The sequence below is a fragment of the Moschus berezovskii genome, chromosome 1 (assembly GCF_049115385.1).
Source record: "Moschus berezovskii isolate FMDL1 chromosome 1, NW_MosBer_1.0, whole genome shotgun sequence".
Taxonomy (NCBI): Eukaryota; Metazoa; Chordata; class Mammalia; order Artiodactyla; family Moschidae; genus Moschus; species Moschus berezovskii.
This window is the reverse complement of record NC_142460.1, coordinates 89,649,560-89,672,443: the sequence shown is the minus strand read 5'-3', so window position 1 is coordinate 89,672,443 and position 22,884 is coordinate 89,649,560. Positions and strand designations below refer to the sequence as shown.

At 51.5% G+C, this 22,884-nt stretch overlaps 1 protein-coding gene across 3 annotated transcripts in view; it reads left to right on the top strand.

The window, feature by feature from the left end:
* The window catches only part of MYLK (myosin light chain kinase), a 292,274-nt gene that overhangs the window by 209,254 nt on the left and 60,136 nt on the right, over positions 1–22,884 (top strand). For all 3 annotated transcript variants that reach the window (XM_055396158.2, XM_055396005.2, XM_055396085.2), the window contains 2 exons: positions 5,955–6,071; positions 15,905–15,997. In XM_055396158.2, the coding sequence (XP_055252133.2) occupies positions 5,955–6,071; positions 15,905–15,997 (210 nt within the window). The remainder of the gene's footprint in view (positions 1–5,954; positions 6,072–15,904; positions 15,998–22,884) is intronic.

Here is a 22,884-nt window from a genome sequence, read left to right as displayed (position 1 = left end):
TTGCCCTCCTCCTATCCTCTGACAGCACCCCTCTCCACCCCTCCCTCACCCTTCATCTGGCTTCCTTCCTTCCTCTTAAAAACCCTAATGAAGTACTTGAAGATAGCATTATCCCTCTCAGCTCACGATGGAGTTTCTCTCTTCACTCTGCAACTCAGACAGCAAATCTGGGCTGGCTGAGCATTTTAAATCTAACTGCTGAAAGGGGCAACTGGCCCAGAGAGAGGAAAAGGGTTTATTTTCTGCTAATGTGTTGACATGATAGCTTTTCCACGTGAAAATCCTGTTTGTTAGGGGCCTCCAGAAGTCATCTCATCCATCCCCTGTCTCTGCTCATTCTGGCCATCCACACACAGGAGAGCATGGGGGATCACCATGATGGGCTGAGATGTCCAGAGCAGTGGATGCCAAGCCTTCCCTGCCACCTCTGTCGGCCTATCCTGGTTGGAAGGTGTAGGCATCAGACTGACTCGAAACCTTGACCAGGAGTATTTCCCATCTTATCCTGTGGTTACCTCTCAGAGCAGGACGGAAAGTGAGCTGCTGCCATCCTGGGGATAGGTGTGGTCCCACAGGTCTGCTCACGGTGAGGGACATGGCTGCACCACCCTTAGGGAAGCCAAGGTTGGGACAGCTGAGGACAATATCCACAGCTATACAGCTGTTCTGGGACCTGCATGAAAACTGCAGAGCCACGAAGAGTTGCTTATAAACAATTCATGGACGAAGCAGTGAAAGCAGACTTCAGCCCTGGTCTCAGACACACCCCCAAGTCCTTAGACACAGGCTGCTCATACCCAGGGTGCAGGATGGGTCATATCTGCTGGGCACTGAGAGCCTTTTACACTGGCTACTCCAATATTGCCTCCCACAGAAACCACCTCAGATGGACAGTTTAGGTCCAAACCTGAAGAAGAAGAAATGATTTTAAAAGGCCTGCACAAGGAAAAGTTTGGTGGGGGGATAGGATTGTAGAGATAGCCCCAAGTCCAACCTTTAAAAATATTCTAAATATTTGTAATTCCTCTTTGAAAAATGAGAATAGCTTGCATTAATTGAACACCACGTGCCAGACACTGACCTAGGCATCTTATTCTTTTCACTCATTTAATCCTCGTAACCAGTATACTGCCCATGTAACAGAGAAGTTAAGGGCTTTACCAGAGGTTGCACAGCTAATTAGTAACAGAGCTGGTCTTGGAATATAGGCAGTTGAGTTCCAATGCCTAGACCACTCTGCTCCATCACCTCTTAGTAATTATAATTCTTGTTAGCGTGTCAGCATGCTGGTCCTTCCCTGATCAACTTCCCCGAGAGCATTGCCTGTGAAGGGAAAAGGCTAATGGCTGTTCATTCCTCAACACTGTCAACAGTTGTCAAGAGGCTGGAAGACTGGTGGTGGGCTCTGGGCTGGTGAGTTTTGTGTTTTCACTGCAGTTGAGGAAGCTGACCTTGAAACGGGCCTGCTGCCTTGCCAAGGTAGGGAGGGGGCTGTCTCAGAGCAGCTACTGCACTGTGTCCACCATCCCTTCTCTAGCGCTTCTCTCTCCAAATCTTCAGGCGCCCAGGTCACACACAGACCCAGGAGAAAGCCTGGGGTAAAGCCTTGTCAGTGACCACTTCCACAAACCCCACTGCAGGGGAGTAGGGCCTCTGAGAGGTGTGAGTGAACCTGCTCTCAATAGACGTGGAAGAGAGGACACACACACACACAGTGATAAACCTCTTCCAGCCAAGTGCCGATGATGAGCAGGAGGAGAGGGAGCTGAGTGCTGGGCCACCGGCAGAGGCTGGTGGTGAAAGGGCTGGACCTTGATCTGAAGCCTGGAGGCGGGCAGGGCTCCCAGCAGGAGAGGGAGGGTGTGGGCTTCCCAGATCGGAGCACGGACAGCAGCCGAGGAGGCTGGCTCCCAGCTGCCAGCATCCTCTAGGCTGGAGAGGGAGGTGAGGTCCATTCCATCCTCTATCTTGCTGAAGAACTCAATTCTAAAGACAGTAGGAGCCCTGTAAGAGTTGGGAATGGGAGTGATAGACACAAAGCTGGGATTTAGGGGCTTTGATTCTATGCCCAAAGACAAGGAAAGGGCGTCCTGAAGAGGTTGGGGAGAAACATGGTGAGGCCTGGACTAGCAAGGTAGCCATGGCCACAGACAGGAAATGACTGGTTTACGAAGCAAGGGCAGAGTTAACAGAACCTGGTGCCTAGGTTGAAACAGGGTTGCGGGGGCAGGGGTTTGGTAAGGAAGAGGAATTGTTTCAGGGCCACCGAGTGTCTGTGTGTGGGTGACTGGGCTGCAGTGATGGCGTCAGTGGAAATAAGGTAGCTGGCATTTTGAGGTGTTTGTAGGGAGAAGGGGGTTGCTAAGTGGGTTTCTCCATCTTTCACACCCCACTGAGTATCCTCTCCACCCCCACCTCCCTGACTCGGCACCCTTCTCGCTCCACTGCACTGAACCATGTGCTGCTACCTCGGCTAAGGTCAAGGTTCGCTTCCTCCAAGCCTCACTCCCAGGCTGTGGTCCCCAGGCCTTTGGTCATGACAGACCCTCGTGCTCTCCTGCCATCAGCGTGCATGTCTGTGACCTGCTGCTGGTGGATACTGTTTAAAGGTTTCAGGGGGAGCTTCTCTGAACTCTGTAGCTTGAATAGGGCTCATAGCCCACGGCCCCCGCAGAACATGATTATGTTCACTCCATCTAGTGCCGAGAGAGCAGAAGAGGTGTGGTGACATTCAATTGAATTGACTGCATTCTTGGAGGGACCTGTGGAAGTGTCCTTGCTTTTCCTGCATCTCCCAGAGCTACAGGGCAGACGGTGCTCACTTACAGCAGCTGGGCTTGCCCTTGGGCCTGCAGGGTGGCCTCATCAGGCCCTTCTGGTCATGCAGCACAGCTGCTCAGGCCTTGGCCCAGGACTGGGAGGCCCGCGGCCAGACAGGGAGCTCTGCGCTGCTGCTGAGAATTTCTTTCATCTTTATGCCTTATTTTCTGTCCCCCGACCAGGTTTCTTCCCATGGCAAACATTTCTCCTCATCTATTAATGAGGATTCATTTTTGTTGTGTTGTCAATGGGTGATTCATTTTTTATTGCCATCAGTGTGGGATCTTGCAAAGGCTTTTTCAAAACCTATGGAAGTCCATCCCACAAAACATGGATCTACACCGCACTTACTATGTGCAAGGCAGTATTCCATTCCAAGGCATTTCACTGGTTACATAATCCACTTATAGAATTCTGAGTTAAGAATCTCTTACCCTTTTAGAAACCATATTATCTCTTTCAAGGGTCTGTTATGTTTGATTAAGTGTTCATGACTTTTTCTTGCATATATTCTACCAGATCACCTGTTCCAGAAATATGCCTTGGTCATTCTCAGAATGATTTTTTTTTTAACTGATGGTATTCCAGGCTCAGGAAAAGCTTTCACAATAGTCACAGGCACGCCCTCCAACAGCTAGGGTGGGAGAGAGGCATGTGTTTAGTAATGGCCTTGGGAGGTGAACTCAGGGCATAAAAGAGGCCCATCTATGGCTGGAGGTGCTTCAAGATGGCCCTGTCCCCAAGGAGGTGCCCCAGAGCTGAGTAGCACCGTCCTGATGAGCCGGGGGCACTGACACACAGAACAGCCTCAGCAGAGCCTCTGGAACTTGGGACCACTCCCTGCACTTCACACACCCCACCTCCCCTCTCCCCCACACTTAGAACACAGGCGGGGTGCGGGGAGGGGGCCTGCAGACTCTGCAACCTTGAGGGGCTCTCCCAAGGCGGGTTCTAGCTGAGCCATTCATTGGATCCCTGGTTCCCATCCCCCTCACCTTCTTCTCCAAATTCCCCACCAGACTGAGGCTTCTCAAAAAAACTCTGGGAAACGGTTTTTCTTCTGGAGGTCAGGAATAAGCTGTCCCACAGGAAATACCAGATTCTTCAATCTGGGCTAGCCCAGCCTCCAAGCCGGCCGGGGGCCCTCCCCCAACCCACACACATGGCCAGGGGTCTAGGCTGTGAGCAGCTTGGAAACACAGCCTTTATGATATCCCACCCCTCCCCTCGCCTCCCACCCCAGCCCCCGCCGTGAAGGGCGAGGGCTTTGGTCTACACGTTCCACCTCTTCTGGGGTCTCACTACTGTTTTGTGCCATTTTGGTTTAAGGCTGAAGGCAGCTGGGGGACTGAAGCTGAGAGACGATCAGAGACTCGACCAGGAGGTTGGTTGGGAGTGGGCCTTAGCCTCAGACTGAGGGAAAACGGCAGGAGGGGGTCCGTGTCTTCTAAGCCTCAAGTTTGGAGGCCAGAGGTCATCTTCTCATGCCCCTGCCTCTCGGATGAATGGAAACTTCTCTCTCTAGAAGATAGTTTCTCTCATTCCCTGATTTCTGTGCCTCGTAGTTTTCACTTTCATGACAGAATTCCTGAAAGTCCAGCCTAAATCCTTTCTGTGGCAGTTTCTGCAAAGTCTGTGCCTAACCACAGGGGACAGAGACCCTGAGGCATTGCTGTACCAATGGAGGGTGCAGGGAGGCCCTGCTGAGGGATGGGGCCTAAATGAGAGTGTAGGAGGGAGCGGGTGCAGATCAGCCATCCTGCCCCAGGGAGTTGGAACTGAGGTTTCCCTGTTGAAGACTTCACCCAGGTGCCAGGAAGTAAATAACGCTCTATCTCGCTTTCTCCTCCAGCCATGGTAAGATTCTCTGTGCAGAACTGACGTCGCCCTTCCTGTCTCTGAGCATCCTTGTATTTGTTGGTCAAGTCTGTGTGTCTGTCTAATGGGGGCGCAGGTACTTTTTCCATCAAAGGCTGTGCCTCTACACATTCACACCTGGGATGCATGGAGCTCTGCCGGCTCAGGACCAGTGACTGGTGCTGGGCAGTGTGGTGGGGAGGGAGGTGGCCGGAGTCAGTGGCTCTAGATGGCAGGATGTGCATGGCTCTGGCTGTGTCCTCCTCCTCATGTGATGACAGCTGCCATGACAACAGGGCAGCTTCGAGCAGGATGCCGTGCTGCTGGCTTGTGTGTGTGTCTGATGGCAGGAGCGAGAGCACTGCTGACCCCCTGCCTGGCCCAGCAGATCCAGTCCTCAGGTGGCCTCTCCCCTCACCCTCAGGGAAATTCCCCAAAGGGTCCCTCAGAGAAGGAGCCAGCCCTGGGATGAGAGAGCCAAGGTGGGCAAGGACCAGACTCCTGAGTGTACACCCAACCTGACCCTTCCTTCCCTCAACCAGGTCAGAAGAGGTGTACTGGGGCAAGGGCAGACCCGTGGAAAAGAGAGCTGTCCCATCCCTCTCTGAGGGGATCAAAAGACCCTACCCTGGGGGAAGCAGCCCCGCAGTGCCCCTCTCCCAGCCCAGGGCCCCTCGTCAGTCAGGAGTGTCAGCTCAGATACCATTCCTGAAAAGCCGACTCCCGAGTCCCTGGCTGGTCTCTGTCTCCTTCCAGCAGATCTGCCCACAGGCCAGTGTCCCTGCTGGGCAGGAGTTCCTGCCTCCTCCACTCACCTGTTTGTTCAGAACATCCGTTTCTAGAATGCATTCCCAAAGTTATCGCAGTAAACAGGCAGAGCGTCCTCACCTGCCTCTGCCCCTACCGCAGTCTGGGCACCTGAACTTGTCTCTCTTGGTGACGTCCAGTGCGAGGGCCTGGGTCCCTCTGCCCCTTGTATTGTGCTACTGCTCTCCAAGGGCAGGGGCTATTTCTCTCTCTTCTTCTTACCTTACTATTGTACATTTCTATGAGAGAACTCGCTGGAAGCGGGGGTTGGGTGTATTTAGGGATCAGTTATTTTGGATCTGGGTTATCCGTGGGCTTTGATGAGGAAAGCGGGTTGGTTCCCACAGGACCTCTGACTTCTGGGCTCCTGAGGATGCCTGTGTGAAACACACTCACTGTGATACTCCCAGTGCCAGGCAGATGTTGGGCTCAGACCTGGTCCACTCAACACATCTTCCTCCTCCCCACAGGCTCCTTGTGCTCCGTCTCCATCGAGAAGGCGCTGCCCGAGGACAGAGGCTTATACAAGTGTGTAGCCAAGAACAGTGCCGGACAGGCTGAGTGCTCCTGCCAAGTCACCGTGGACGGTAGGTGGTGCCCACCCACTCCAGCCCCACACAGAGTCCCACTTATCAGCGCCCACCATCCCTGAACAGATCTGCACCCAAAGCTGCCAGCCCTACCAGAGGCATTCTCATCGTGGGTGACAAACCATCTTTTGCAAAATGAGACAGGAAGAGAAATGGCAGCTCTGCTTGATGGTTCCTTGTGGCCTTGCAGCTCTGCCCTCAGCTGGGAGGAGGGCCGCTCACCTTGTGGGCCCCCTCCAAGGTCCTAACCGCACCCCCACGCCAGGCAGGGAAGCCGGACACAAGACAGGAGGAGAAAGGAGAAAAGACACACCCACAGGGAAATGACTACATAGTATTTTACAAGCTGAAACAAACAAGTGTCAGTGCTGGCTGGACAGACCCGTGAGGAGGGAGCAGAGTGGGGTCCAAGTGGGGGTACTTCTTCCAGGAGGTGAGTCGGGGCTGAGGCTTTGAGTAGCGGGGACAGGCCTGCCTCTGTGATTAGAGAGGAATAATCGTAATGTAGCAGAGTGAGGGGATGAGAGGCCTGAGGGCAGAGAGTCCTGCCGGGTCTGAGTGGAGCTTCCCGTGAGGAGGGGGCGAGTCCAGTCCTGTGGGGATTTGTCCTAAAGACACACAGGTGGCGTGTTTGTGAGTCTCCTGCTCTCCTCTGCATAGGTTAGAATTAGATTCGGAAGGAGACTATATGGTTTAGGCCACCACCACTTGAAATAACAGGACACCGGGCCATTCAGGGAAGGAAAAGTGTCCCTCATGAGGTTTCCTGCTCTATTAGGGCTGAGCTAGGGCCAGAGTCCCATCTGGGGACTCACAATCCAGGGCCCATTCTTAGTATTTTGTTACTTGCCTGCAATGGCCTACAAAGGTAGTTTGGGGAAACAATTTCTTGCCTTTGAAATGCCTGGCTAGTAACTATCGGTGACATGTTAAAAGCTAGTGTCCAAATAAGGCATCTTGAAGACCAGCTTGTTGTTCCTCTGCCTGTGAACACGATCACTTGACTTCTAAACTCCTAACCTGTTTCACAAGATGTGGAATCGTTGTCTCTGTTCTGGATATTGTAATGGGATTTCCTGATCATGAAAGTCAAGATTGTGATACACAATGAGCGGGAGAAAGGGAAGGAGAGTCTTAACAACCAAAGTCTTTAAACACACACACACAATGGCAACACAAATTAAATTGTCAGTTGCCAATAGTAAACCCGAGATTGTAAAATACTGTGTGTGTCTCCCTGGAGTTCTGTGAATGTTTGTCACAGGTATTCTGAGTTCAAGGGAGCAGATGTGATGGGTCAAAGTGTACAGTCAGTTCAGAAGGGGGTTTGAAGCACGTGCTTTGAGGCTAAGGGGCTGCTGCTCCTGCTTCCTCCTGTCACCCACCCAGGTCAGATCCTGTTTCTTTCTAGACAGGTGCTGCAGAATAGTGTTCCTGGAAACTTGGCCTCAGAAGCCTGTTTCTAATAGCCCATACTTGGGAGCCTTGATGATTTCAGAAGGAAGCCCCTCTTGCTGATGCGGTTATCTGCTTTTGGAATCCCTGGCCTCTTCGGATCCTATTCACATGTCCAGCTAAAGGCAGGACAGCAGTTCATTCTTATCTGCCAAGTGTCAGCACCTTTTCCAGAAAGAGCAAAATGGTTTATTTTTAAAACCAAACTTTGTTTTCAAAGTAAAATTTCTTTTTTTCTTACAGAATAGATTTGGGGATATTTTTAAAGGTTTGGGGAATTCATCCTGCAACTCAAGGCGCTTTTGTTGCCCCTAAGTTGGTCTCCTTAGTAGACTCTCTTAGGAGACTAATAGACCCCCTTTCTGTCTCCATGAACCTTGACCATCATAATTTATCTGTGGTTCCTTTGGAGGGGCCCTTGCAGGGTTTGGCCTCAAATTACAGATTGGGAGTTGGGTCTTAGGAGAAGAGCTAGGAAAGGGATCAGAGGGAAAGCAGCTGAGATAACAGGGCTGACTCCAGGTTAACTGGGTTTTGTTTTATATTTTTTCAAAAAGAAGAAAGGGCAGCCCCTTCCACACCCACCTTCTTTTCCCTGTTGCTCCACATGGAGATGTGTTCCTCTCCTGCATGTGAGTTGCTTTCTTGCCACATTTAGCTTTATCTGTCTATCAAGAGCCACCTCTGAGCTCATGGTAAAGGACTGCAGACTTCTGAGCTGCTCCCTGGCCCCCTTTCAGCATCTCTCCTGCTGGGCTTCTCTCAGCTGAATAGGCCTTGAGTCCTGCTCTGTCCCCTGATCCTCTCAGCTCTCCCCACTCCCTTACTCTATAACACCTGGTGGTGGTACCCACTGGGTCCATGTGCCCTTTGATGTTATAGGCAAATTTCTATGTGTTTGTGGATTAGAGCATTTTCTTAAAGATAGAGTCCGTAGTTTTTAGCCATATTCTTAAAATATGAATTAAATCAGAGTGAAGAACTTGCCCTAAGAAGTAACCTTGACTGAACTTCTAAGCCTAGTCATCATGCGGGGTCTTCCATTGTTCTCCATCTGCAGCTTCCCGCTACACCTCTGATAAGACACGTCTTGCATCCCTCCTAGAGGGCTGCAAGGTCCCTCTCCACTAGGGGTGAGGAACACAGCTGCTGCTGGTGTCAGACTGGCCTCACCCCCGGCAGTCACTCACCACCACTCGGGTAGCCTGTGCTGGACACCACTTTGACTCTACATCTGTGGCCAATAGAATGATGTATTTCAAGACCTCATGAAAATGACTCTGGTTCACTGGCTGTTCTGTATTAGCCACACTGCTGCCTCCCTCTTACAGTAGAGACAGTGGGAGGTAGCCTTTATATTCAGCACATTTGGCTCTTTTAATCCTGCTGCTTCGGTTGTTTCCATAAGAAAAAGTGTGCTCTGTGCGCTGTCTTGATTATGGTCATGCCGCCGTTCTATCCAAGGTAGCAGCAGGCATGTCAGCTTGTACTGCAGAAAGCAGCTGAAGCCTGGAGTGGGTAAGGATTTGTCAGAAAAACCCCGACGAGGAGAAAAGGCTGGGCTTCAAGGCCTGCCATGGCCAAAAACGCTTGTGCATTTTTAGTTTATGCAACAATTGGGCAGGATATCCTTCTCTTTGGGAAAACCCAGGTTCAGTGAGGGTCAGAAGGCTTCCCCAGTCACTCAGACAGTACAAGGAGATGCCGTGTCCCTGAGTGTCTCTGATTCCAAAGCCCAGGCCCTTCGAGCCACCGTGCTCAGGGAGTCACAGCATGAGTTACCCTGGCAGGACTTGAACCCAGGTGTGTCTGGTTCTGAAGTCTGCACCTTTCCCTGGACTGTGTGGTGCCCCTGTATAGTGAATAACACTGAAGTTTCCACTGTCTGAGAGAGCCAGGTCTCCCTTACTAACAGCCTTTCTTGCTGGGAAGTCCTGCACCTCTGTGAGTGGCCCAGGTGAGAGGTGAGAAGGCAAAGCCCTTTGTAGGCCCGAACTCCAAGACAAGGCAGCTCTAGCCACCCTGCCCAGCTGCCCTGCCAAGCGCTTCGGGCCTCAGCCACCTGTGAGATCAGAAGTTTCACAACCATGGAGGGTAGTGTGTGCGTGTGTGTGGTGGGGGGTAGCGTTCCAGTGGGCATTCGTTCGGCCAGTACATTAGTGCCCGCCCTGCCAGGCACTGCCCCTGGGGCTGGGGTTCAGAGCAGTGAATGAAACAGAAGATCCTGGTCTCGGAGCCTTTACACTGGAGTGAGGGAGAGACAAAAACACGGATGAGCAGATAAGTCCTACTATCTCAGGCGACGACTCGTGCTGTGGAGAAAGCAAAACAGGGCAATGGGGAGGGTGAGGCCTGTCTGAACAGAGGCCTGAAGACGTATGGGAAGGAGTCTCAGCAGTAGGAAGGAAGAGTAAGGGCGGGAAGCTCAGCCCTGAGCTGAGGCTGTGAGCAGGTGCTCCCAGAAAGAGAGGTAAGGAGGCCAGTGTGGCTGAGCACCAGGCCAGGGGCAGCGCGTGGGACATGAGGCTGAGGACCTGCACGGTCACGGGGGCTGCAACAGGACACCAGATTTTATTCTAAGTGAGATGGGACAACACTGGACGTGGTAAAGGATCCCTCAGGTGGTGACCAGACCCAGGAGGAGGCCGAGGAGAGCAGGTGCAAGGTGGCCACGATGTCCAGGGAGCTTAGACTCCGTGGGAGAGGTGGGAAATGCCCAGACCAATCATGTTCTGACAGTACAGCTGATAGGATCTGCTGAGGAACTAGAAGAGGAGAGAAAGGGAAGTCAGAGGCGACCCTTAGTTTTTGTGAGAAAGCACGTGTCAGCGGTGGCGCCAGCTCCTGAGGTTAGAATGTAGGGGGTAGTAGGTGGGGACGAAGTCAAGTGTGTGGAGTTTAAGGGGCCCATAAGACATCCATAAGATATCCGACGGGGCTTGTCATGTTGGCCGACATTTAGACGAATCTGGAGTTGAGGCAGGAGTTGGGGTTGGAAGAAGGATGTGAGGAGTCGGCTGCATGAGGCCATTGAATGTCCTAAGATTAAATGGGGTCCCTAGGGGTGGATGTGGATGGCAGAGAAAAGGAGGGAGCCCAACACTGAGAAATGGGGCAGGGCAGTGGTCTGCAAAGGAGACGAAGAGGACTAGCTGCAGTGAGACAGGAGGAAATCGAGGAGAGAGGGTTGTTCTAGAGGCCAGAGCGTGATCATTCCAGCCAGAAAGGATGACGGAGGTCACTATGTCAGATGCCTCTGCCAAGTAGAATAAGATGAACCTGAGCATTGGCCTTTGGATTTGGCAACCTGGGGTGATTTTTAACTGTGAGAAGGGAGTTTCAAGCCTGACTTGCAGTGTACGCAGCTAACAACCCATGCCTTGGCTCCTAACTGCTGCAATCCACTGCCACTATGGCCAGGTAACTCTTCTGATTGCTGAGTTGACTTCAACCCACTCTTCTTTTCTTGGCTTTGATCTACTCCCACTCCCATTTGTTCTTTATATCGACTCAGGCAGCTAATGTGTATTCAGTTCAGTTCGGTCGTTCAGTCATGTCCAACTCTTTGCGACCCCATGAATCGCAGCACGCCAGGCCTCCCTGTCCATCACCAACTCCCGGAGTTTACCCAAACCCATGTCCATCAAGTCGGTGATGCCATCCAGCCATCTCATTCTCTGTCGTCCCCTTCTCCTCCTGCCCCCAATTCCTCCCAGCATCAGGGTCTTTTCCAATGAGTCAACTCTTTGCATGAGGTGGCCAAAGTATTGGAGTTTCAGCTTTAGCATCAGTCCTTCCAATGAACACCCAGGACTGATATCCTTTAGAATGGACTGGTTGGATCTCCTTGCAGTCCAAGGGACTCTCAAGAGTCTTCTCCAGCACCACACTTCAAAAGCATCAATTCTTCGGCGCTTAGCTTTCTTCACAGTCCAACTCTCACATCCATACATGACCACTGGAAAAACCATAGCCTTGACTACACGGACCTTGGTTGGCAAAGTAATGTCTCTGCTTTTTAATCTGCTATCTAGGTTGTTCATAACTTTCTTTCCAAGAAGTAAGCGTCCTTCCAAGGAGTAAGCGTCTTTTAATTTCACGGCTGCAGTCACCATCTGCAGTGTTTTTGGTGCCCCAAAAAATAAAGTCTGACACTGTTTCCACTGTTTCCCCATCTATTTCCCATGAAGTGATGGGACCAGATGCCATGATCTTTGTTTTCTGAATGTTGAGCTTCAAGCCAACCTTTTCACTCTCCTCTTTCACTTTCATCAAGAGGCTTTTTAGTTCCTCTTCACTTTCTTAGGCTGAACTAAATCAAATTACCATTTTAGCAGGTCAAAAGCACCTGAATATTGGCAAACCGTATGGTTCAACCTGAAACATGGGTATAAAGTACTTAGCATCATACCAGGCATGGACTGGGGCTTCCCAGGTGGCACTAGTGGTAAAGAACCTGTCTGCCAATGCAGGAGACATAGGAGACGTGAGTTCAGTCCCTGGGTTGGGAAGATCCCCTAGAGGAAGGCATGGCAACCCTCTCTAGTATTCTTGCCTAGAGAATCCCATGGGCAGAGGAGCCTGGTGGGCTACAGTCCATGGGGTCTCAAAGAGTCAGACACAACTGAAACGACTTAGCACAGATGCCCAGGCATGGACTAAATACCCAATAAATGCCAGCTGTTACTCCGCATCTCATCCCCTCCTCTGGGAGGTGTGGCTATTCTCATTTTCCTAATGAGGAAGATCAGGAGCTTGCCCAAGGACTCATGGTCACCGGCCTGCAGAGCTGGGAAGACGCTCATTCTGGTCTGACCTCTCTCCCCTGGTCTTGCCAGCATGCTGCTTGCTCCGGGGCAGAGAGAGGCCAGCCCCTCTGCCCTACCCATTCTGGGGGCTCCTGGAAGCTCAGACACCCTCCCAGAAGCCTCCCAAGACATCATTCCCCCTACAGAGAGTTGCAGCTCTGGGAATGACCTCTCTTGGGGGAGACAGAAGGAGAAAGGCTGCGGTGGAGGCTGAGCCCAGAGCTAGCCCAGGAGTGGAAGGGGTGAGGCGTTGTCCATATAAGGATGTGTATTCCTGTCTATGTCGAGGCCCCCCATCTCCCCACACCACCACCTTCCTCCCCCATGCTGCTTTGGGGGCACAAGCAGGCCAGCAAAGGACTTCCAGCCCTGGGGCCCAGATCTAGAAATGGAGTTCAGTTTCATCACAAGCTGATTAAAATAGACAGAAAATACACACTGCTCTTAAACTCTTATAACTATTATTTTTATCCCCTGGGCAGCTGTGTGAGCACAAAGCTGGTTCTGATTAAGCACACAGTCCTCCCAGCCCACTCCTTGCTGTGGTTCTCACGGACAGACTGATAGTTAATGGCTTGTGGTGCAGGCACAACCCCCAAGGGGGCGGGGGCGCTGCAGAGGAAAGAGGGGGCTCCTCCCACCCCTGCAGTGCTCCACGTCTGCGGGAGTGCCTGGTTTGACAGTGAAAGTTGAGCCCCTTTCCCCAGGGCCAGATGGAAAGATAAGTGCAGGGAACCTCTACAAACAAAACTCAAAGCACAAGACAGTCGTGTCCAACTCCTGGCGACCCCATGGACTGTAGCCCGCCAGGCTCACAAGTCACTGTAAAGCAGTCACCATGCTCTGAGGACAGATGCAAGGGCAGGAAACATACAGCAGGGCCTCCGGGAGGGCTTTCTGAAGGGGGAGGATTTTAAAGTGCATTTGGGAAGGAGGCCAGGCAATGTGGCAAACAGGAGAAATGAATGAATAGGTAAATGATCACCATTGCGTGCCTTCTCTCCCTAGAGTCTTGCAGTGCTGCAAGGCAGAGAAAATAAGCATCATTTCCTTTGTACGAATGTGGAAATAGAGACCCGGGTCATGATCCCAGGGTTGCTGATGACAAAGGCGAAACTAGAACCCTCCTCTCTCCTTCCTGACGCTAATGGTGCTCAGAAGCAAAGTCCACCACAACCCCACGAGGAGAGAAGGAATCTCAGTCCCCGTCTGTCTTCTTTCAGGCACTCAGGGAGACTGGGCCTCTCATCCTTTGCTTGCTTGGGCCTCAGTCTCCCCATCATTAAAATAAAAAGTCTCGATCCTTCTTTACCTCCCTCCCCTGATGCCCTGGAACTCACTGGGGAAAAGGTGGCGAGAAGAGTGCTGATGCCAAGGAAAAGAGGGCCATGGGTACCTACTCTGTCCTCACCTCCTCTTCCTTAAAAGGGGGGAAAACAAAGAAATGTCTGCGTGTGCCTTTCTTTGAATTGTTATTGGTGCTGTCAGTGCTGGTCCGGAAGGGAGAGAAGAAGGGAGGGCCTCAGACAAGGGAAACTAGACTCATCTCATGACCTTGGTTTATGGCAGCCTCATCCACATATGTCAAGGGAAGCATGGACAGGTTTTCCTGACTCTAGCAGTAGTCCCTGAGACCCGCCCCTACCTCTGCGCTCACCCACATACCCACCCACCTGATGAGAGAAACTAGCAGTTTTCAGCCTAGCGGCATGTTATTGACACCTAGCCCCCCAACCCAGACCAATCAAGTTGGAATCTGGGGAGTGAAATACCAAGGTACAGGTGCTTCTAATGAGCAGCCAAGCTTGAGAACCGAAGGTTGATAAATATGTACTGAGGATTTTTCTGTAGATGACGATGACCTCTATGTCCGGGGGGAATACCCAATGAGAGAAAATGAAATCATCCCTTCCCCACGGCACTTCCTGCTCCTTCATCATGTCCACATGGAGACCAGTGTCGGGGCAGCCCACTGAAGAGGCAGGACACGGCCATGTCGGCTACGGATGGCGGGGCCCCTGACTCATCATCTGGGGCTTTTGGGCTCTTACGGAAGGCGGCAGAAGATAACATGCAGCTGGGGATGGCAGCAGGGAAGGGGGATTCCTGGATTACCCAGCTAACAAAGAGTGGGCTGGCCTTGGGTTAGGAAGGAAGCCTACTGGTGTAAAGGAATATATAGCGACAGACGCACATTCTAGAGCAGGAAAGGAACCCAGTGCCATCTAGAAGGAGCAATGCATCCCGAGAGGAACACTGAGTCTGCATGCCGGGGGAGTGTACATGCCCAGCCCCTAGTTCTGTGCTTATGTGCCCACCCGCCACTAGTGTCCAGTCTAGGGGAGAGCACGTGTTAGCAGCCAGAATTGCCCCGCCTTGGAGGAGGGACAGGGAGATGGCCCTTCCTCACCAGCCAAGCCACAGGAATGTGGCCAAGCCTCAGCTGGAAAGTCCCACCCGCTCCTTTCTCCCTCGTGCTTCCTCTTCAGGGGCAGGAAGAGGATGCACAGGAAGCGACTCTGAGTGGGGGTGGCTCCCTCCTAGCACGGTCTCTGAAGGGAGTTCCTTGTGGGGAAAATGCTGGAACCTAGTGATAGCGGCACAGCCAGCTCCTTCTTATCCTGGTCCGCGGGCAGTTTCCCTGCAACTTGCTCCAGTCCGGTCTCTTCAAGGCCCAGTGAGAGTCTTTTCCTTTTCCACTCAGCCCAGCCCAGCACCGTGTTACCCTTGCAATTAAAAAAAAAGCACAATGTGAGAGTTGCAAGTTAAGCTTTATTTAGGGCAAAATGAGGACTATAACCCAGGAGGGCTTCCCCTGGCATCACCACACTTGGCGTGAATGTGAGGAGGGAGAGTGCAGGGCAGACTGAGGAGCCGTGGAGCATTTCAGCTCTGCCCAGAGGCTACCACTGTGGGGTTCCCCTGGGTCCACTGTGGGGAGGGTGCAGAAGCCCCCATGACAGGTCCAAGGTTCAGTCCAGAGCGAGTGAGGCGTTCCGACTACCTGCTCAGAGGCCTCCATCTGATCTGGAGGCCTGACTGTCAGTGCCCTTGTTCCAAGGGAGTTAGAGAAAACGGAGGCCTCAAGACCCCTCCAGATCATGATCCCAAGGGCAGCCCCCCTGTGCCCTGCTTCCTCTGTTTAAGAGACCTCTCTGCACAGAGCAGGCTTCTGGAAATCCAGAATGTTTATCCCAAGTGGGTTAAGACCCAGTGAAGGGAAAGGCGGGGCCTGGGTGAGCAGAGGGGCCCGCTGATGCAATTCTGCTGGCCCGCACCCACAGCAGAGGTGGAAATGCTCACCAGCTCCCAGGGTAGCCTGTCCATCCATCTTCAGGGGGACTGTGCTCTGCACTTGATGTATAAAGCCTGGTGGCACAACTGCTCCTTCTTTGGTACTCTTGATGCCAGCCCCAGTGCCATCTGCCCCCTAGCACGGAGGGCCCTCCGAGTGGAGCAGGTTGGGGAGGACTGTCGTGGTGGGGTGGAGGTGGGATTTTTATTGCGATGTCTCTTCTGCTTCTTTCCCTGGGCGGCCGCCGACTCATGTTTGTTGTTCCCATTTAGTTCCAGATGCCCCCGCCAGCGAAAATGCCAAGGCCCCGGAGATGAAAACCCGGAGGCCGAAGAGCTCTCTTCCTCCAGTGCTAGGAACAGAGAGTAAGTACCTGTTCAGCTCTTCCAGGCAAGCCCAGGACCAAGGGCCGCCGCTGCCTTGCCCGTGCTCCACAGAGCCTGGCCCCTGTCCTCACCCTGGTACCCGTGAGCTCCTGGTGACCCTTCCTCACCCCTCCCATGTCTTCAGGCCTAAGGATGTCCACGTGCTCTGTCAGCCCCACTCAGGCCCCTTCTGCTTCCCACCAAGACTCCTGGGAGACCATCCCCTATTCTCTCTCAGCTGTCTGTCCTGCCAGATGTACCTTCTCCAGGGGGACTCTGACCAGATCAATCCCAGCTGGAGTGCCCAGTCGCCCGCAGAGCCCACCAGCCCCGTACGAGCGAACCTTTCCAGGGGGCCGCCCTGGCACACCTGCCACCCGTGCACACACCTTTTAACATTGCACCTCAGCCTTTCCGTCTGAGTGCTGCCCCCGCCCCCCAGCTCCTTCCCCCTGTTTCATCCGCAAGGCAAGCTGAGCTCCTCCGCATGCTCCAGCCATCCCTGTGCTCCTCCACTCGTGCCTCTGCTTGGGCATCTCTGCCTTCCGACAGACTCCCACGGGAAAGCCGTCTCATCCCTGAGTTTGTCCTCACTCTGGCTGAAAGGAGCTCTTCCCTCCTGTGAGCCTCCGTAGTACTCAGCACCCACTTCTGCCAGAAGGTTGTCTGCTGCCCAGTGTCACGGTGACATGGCTATCTCATCCTCCCTCCTACTTGGTAAGGTGACTGGGCCGATTCAGGGGTGCGCCTTTCAGGATGACGGTGCCGTGACCTGTTCGTAGAAGGGCCTTACCCACATCTTTCGGAATCAGCTTGCAGCTGTGGTCTAAACAGCTGAGTAGGAATGGGGCTCTTTCCGTGATTCTGCGCGGCTTTCTCCCTCTTTTTGGGTCTCGGCCTCCTCCAGGAGCCCCTCATCCTATTGAGGGGGCTTTTACAGGCCCACAAAAATGTTTCAATATCTTATAAAATTAGGAAGAAAATTAACTTTTAGATCAAAGAAGATGTTTTAAGTTTTAATAGTAATATTCATCTTTATACCAATGCAGTTATAAAATGTAACTTACATATATATATATTTTTTCTTTAATGAATGAAGGGGCCCTGAAAGGCAAAGGTGCTTAGAGTCCACAAAGATCATAAGGCAGCCCTGGCTTCCCCTACTGATGAATTGTTGTCTAATTTTGTTAGAACTTTGCCTTGAAAGCTCCAATGTTAACAGGAGGTATGGGGTTTCCTGGACATCTCCAACATGCTCTTTCTGTGTTTTAAAGAGCAAAAGACAAGACAAACTCCTGAATACCCGTGCTAACAAGGGAAGTGAGTGAGGGTAAATCACAGGCTGCCTCCGCTTTTCCATTACAAGACAGTGTTCTGGAACTTCGTTTTATTTGCATCTCATCAAAGCAACATGTTTCCCTCCCCAGTGAGGAGCTTGGGTTCCTCATGCACATACCAGCAAGGCTGTCAGGGGGCCCTCTCAGCCTGCAGTATGCTGTGCCAACTGAACTGGAGTGATAATTTCTCATGGATATCTAACTACCTGGGAGCCTCTGAGTAACCAAAGTGGACATTTAATGAGTTGTTGGAAGTGCAGAAACAATTCTTTTAAAACCTAGTGAGAACGGGCTAGTGATTTTATCTTCTGACTTGGGCCTGTGCTGTTAGTTATGGGAGCAAATCAGCAGGAGAGATGTGGGCTCTTAGAAGAGCACTAAGTGGCAGTGAACTGGGTCTGAGCGACTGTTCTTCCCTCCTGGGGGCAGAAGCAGGGATCTCTGGGGTTCCCTGCTGGGAAGGTCAGCAGTCTCCTGTCCTCGGCCCTGGCACATCCAATGAGATCCCCAGGGAAGGAAGGGGGGTGGGAGGAGAGTTGTGAAAGAGAGATGCAAGCTGGAGACAGTGAGCAGCCTCATGGGTTTGTTGCCCTGGAGAAGAAGTCTTCAGAAAACCCCAGTCGAGTTGCCATTGTGCACTTCTAGGGAAGGGGCTCACCTCCTGTCTGCAGGCTTCCCTGGTGGCTCAGAGGTTAAAGCGTCTGCCTGCAATGTGGGAGACCCGGGTTCGATCCCTGGGTTGGGAAGATCCCCTAGAGAAGGAAATGGCAACCCACTCCAGTATTCTTGCCTGGAGAATCCCATGGACGGAGGAGCCTAGTGGGCTGCAGTCCACGGGGTCGCAAAGAGTCGGACACGACTGAGCGACTTCACTCCTTCAGGGACCATTTAAAAACGCTGCCACCTGCTGTACCCCATACTCATTGGATCAGAACCTCCTCTGGTGGTGGACAGCTTCAGTATTTGTTTCAGCTCCTGGGCCATTCCAAGGTGCTTCCAGTCAGGCTGGAGAGCAGCTGCTCCAGGGGGAAGCCTGGTTCTCTTGCACCTCTGGTCTTGAGAAAGCAGAAGCAGGTCTTCTCTACTGCCTCCCTTAAATGTGGAGCCACCTGGGGGCTCCTCAGGCCCAGATCCTCAGGGTATTCCAGCACCCGCCTTTACGGAGGGAGCAAGATGCTCTGTGGTAGAGCTGAACCCCATGGTTCTTTCCCCTGCAGAGGGCTCAGGGAATGGGGCTCAGGGGGCAGTGCTGCTTAACAGGAGGGGCAGGGCTGGCTGAAAGTGCTTTCTCTCCCTAGCAGACACACATCTGTGATGGCATTAACTCCAGCTGACACTGCTTGTCTGCTGAAGGGAAATTTCACTCTGTGTAGAAAAGCTTTCAAGTTGGAGTCACAGAAAGATGTCTTACTCCCAAAAGGATGGAAGTGTGTGTCTCCATGTGTGGTAATGGCCACGTTGAATTTCTTTGCTGGCCTACGACCCTGCCCCCTCATTACCCCAGCCATCACCCCCTGGGATGCTGAGAGCATTAGCAGGGTGATTCCTTCAGAAACCTGCAAGTTCCCTGGGTACCTGTACACCACCCTGGGGCTTTCTTCCCAGGAGGCTCCAGAGAAGGTAGCTGCCCGGAGACAGGAAATGAAGGGGATGTCTTTCAGATCTGCACCCCGAGTTCTTTTCTCACTTTGGGGGATAATTTGCATTATTTTTTAATTACAGACATTAAATATGCATGTCTTCTTGTTCAAATATTTTGAATAGTACAGAAGTTTACCCAGTGCAACATGAAAGCCCTCTTTCATCTTACCCCTAATTCCACTCACCTCTTTAAATACATTCACAATTACTGTTTTATAAATATTCTTATATACATATGCAAATATATCAGTTGAATATTTTCCCACAGAAGTGGAATTACACAGTCTGTGAACCTCTTCAACTTGTCTTATTCTCTTAGCATTGCCATCCTCTGCCCCAGACATTTCTGATTCCATGAGAAAGCCCAGATTCTCATGTCACTGAGTGGTCTGGCTGTGTATGTATATTCGTTTTTATCAAGGACTGGGAAGAACCTAATATAACCAGGAAATATATCTTTCCTCCAGGGGCTGAGGGAAAGCTGATTGGTTTCCTTGTCAAACAGATGGTGGCCAGATCCATGTCTGGTGACCTCCCCTTCCCAGCTTGAGTGTTTGGTCCTGTGAAGAGCTGTCAGGTATGAGAGTGGATGGTCCTTGTCCACACCTTGCCTAAGAGCCCCTGGGGCCACCACTACAGCCAAGCTCTGGGCAACATGAGAGAAAAGCCAAGCTGATTTGCCCAAACCCAAGGGGCTGGATGAGAGAAAACTGGTGAAAGTACAGGTTAACCTGATGGACACCAGCTCACAAGTACAGAAATGAGGAGGGGATCAGATTTTGGAAGTGTGGGAAGATTTCTGAATGAGGGAGATGGTGAGCCAGGTTACAAAGGAGGAGAGAAATGTGGTTTGGTTGATGAGGAATAACATTCCTCTTATTGAGGAAAGACTAGAGGGAGAAATGCACAAGTGCTACAGAAGATCACAAGGGGCTCTGATTCAGTCATCTGCCCATCGCACAAAACAAGAGTTTTCTTGAGCACCTATGTAGCAGGCATCATCTTAGACACTCAGTCTGTGTTGCTTTGGGCAAGTCTTATTCCACTGAGCTATAATTAGTTGTTCCCATTTTACAGATGAGCTAAACTGAGACTTAGAGAGCTAATCTGTCCTGCCCAGAGTCTCACAGCTGGTAAGATGTGGGCACTGTGAGGACAGCCCTGATGCACGTTCCTCCCGCACCACTCTGTGCCTTCCACAATCTCAGGGCCATCCTTGTGCTGTCCACACAGTGGAGGCACTGTCCTCCAGGGGGACAGAGGTCTGACTGCCATCAGAGCTGCAGGGAGAAAAAGGTGACAGCTGGTATGCTTTCCTGGTTCTTGAGACCTGTCAGGGTCTTTGCTGCATGCCTCCTCTCAATGGGAATTTTTTAATAACTTTATTCTTGTATAGTTTCAAATTTACAGAAAAGGTGCAAGAATAGTATAAGAAACTCTTTGTACACCATTTACTTAGATTCATCCATTATTTACATTTTGTCCTATTGTTTTGTCATTATGTATAAACTCATATACGTACACCATTCATCAAATATTCATATCTATATTTATAATACCATATATATGCTGTATCTAGTCATACATATTCACCATTCACCATATAGAGATGGACTTCCCTTGTGGTTCAGCTGGTAAAGAATCTGCCTACAATGTGGGAGACTGGGGTTCGATCCCTGGGTGAGGAAGATCCCCTGGAGAAGGGAATGGCTACCCACTCCAGTATTCTGGGCTGGAGAATTCCCCCTGTATAGTCCATGGGGCCGCAAAGAGTCGGACAAGACTGAGCGACTTTCACTTTCATATAGAGACAAATATATATACTGCTTACAAATAGACATCATGCCCTTGACCTCTAAATGTCTTACTGTGTATCTTCTAAGAATATAACCTCAATGCAGTTCTTAAAATCAGGACATCTAACATTGAACGATGCTATCTAACCCACAGTCCCATAGTTGACTTTTGTCAATTGTCCATTCTTCTTTCTGGCTGCTTTCCCCCCTCTTGATGGAAATGTAGTGTCTGCACTCCTGGAAAACTTTATGCACATCTCCAGCCCAGAGTGGGTCGTCTCCCACCTTTGAAGAAGGAACAGGAGAGGAGCGCAGGCTGGGGGAAAAACATCTTCCACCTGTGGGGGTGTGGGGATGTGGGGGGCAGCAACACCCTTCCTTGTTGGACCTCCATATCCCCTTTTCTGTGTGTGCCCCATGCTGGCCCAGCGCTCAGGCACAAGGTACCGCCAGACAGCCCTTGGGGTGGAGAGCAGGGAATGAAGGTTCTTGGTTCTGCCTCTGGTTGAATGCGGCCTTGACCTTGGTCAAAGCCCCTCCTCTTTCTACAGTGTCAAGTGGGAACTTTCTCCAACTGACCCCAAGCCTTCTCTAGCTCTGACATCAGGCCATTCGGTAGAATGCTTTTCTTTGGAGTGATGCAGGGTTGGCTAAAGCCCTTCACATCATCAGGTGTGTGGGAGCTGGAAGCTCCAGCAAGTGTGAACACACAGCAGCAGAGACATCCATACAGGAGGGAGGCTGTATGCATGGAGTCCAGGTTTAGGGTGTTCCAGCTGGAGGGGATATAACTGGAGTTTTGTGTGAAAGAGACATTGCTGGGGCTTAAGGAATGGCTTGAGAATAATGCAGAAAGACAGGATCCAGTGATTAAGACTCTGAGCTTCCAACACAGGGGGCTCGGGTTCCTGGTCTAGGAACTAAGATCCCACGTGGATCCCACTTGCTACGTATTGTGGCCAAAAAGAAAAAGAAAATACAGAGAGGCACTGTGATAGCAGGCCCAAGGATTCCTCCTATCAGTCTGTAAAGTTGATGATCTTTTAGAAAAGACAGAAACATCCATAGAGCACATGTACAATCTAGGGAATAGGAACCAAGGCCTGTCCATCTCTGAAATTTCAGTGGCTGGTCTGAAGTAGGGATATAGTAAGTATTTCCCTTTTGAAGTGTATTCATCAGTTCCCATGTTTCTGGGATCTGGAGATGAAGGTGGAACAACCCTTGTGTTCTATGCCTGGTCTTGGCCTGGGTGTCACCTCTTTTAACAGTCCCTTTGACCTCTCTTACTACTATCCCAGATTATGATGCTCTTAGATGTCTTTGCCTTGGTCTCCTGAATGTGTCTCTCCCTGAAACCAAAAGTTGGTCACCTTGAAAGCATCTTTGGGTATCAAAAGCAGTGTCCAATTATCTTGAAGGGTTTCTCCAGGATCCCATCTTTCTTTTCAATATGCTCTCCAGGAGTCAAAGGGCTAGAAGGAAATGCTGGAGAGGTTAAGACTTGGCAATGAGAATTGTTCGACAGGGAAAGTTGTGGGACCCTGGGAGAGAAGCGGGGATATTTCCATGAATGTCTTTGAAAGCTGAGCCAACTCCTGGTTACTCCCAACCAAAGTATTGGTCTTTGGGTGGTGCTCACACCGCCCTCCAGCACAGTGTGCATGTGGACCTGTGCTTCCACCCCTGGGCTGCTGGGTCCATCTACTTCCCTGCTCTTCCATCGTCTCCCACAAGCCAGTTCAATGGCAGGGTGGGTCCCCCCAGGGATGCCCTGGAGGGTGCCAGCCAGACAACGCTGGCGCTGCTGTCCTGGCCATGTGGGCAGCCTCTTTCACAACTGTCCCGATGTTCTATGTCCCCGGGGCCCGGGGCTGGGTGTTTGCAGTAACAAGAGGATCAGTGTTCCTCTGGAATCTTATGTGATGGCCTTTGCTGTGAGGGAATGTGTACAGGAAATTTGCCCAGAGATGTTCATTCTGGGAAAATGACCAGCATTTTTCCACAAGTTTGTAAGGAGGGGCTGGAAAGGGCCTGATGTGTGTGGGGCTGGGAGTAGGGTTGGAGGGGGACAGTGTTGAGGGTGATGTTTAAAGCCCCCTGGAGCCCTGAG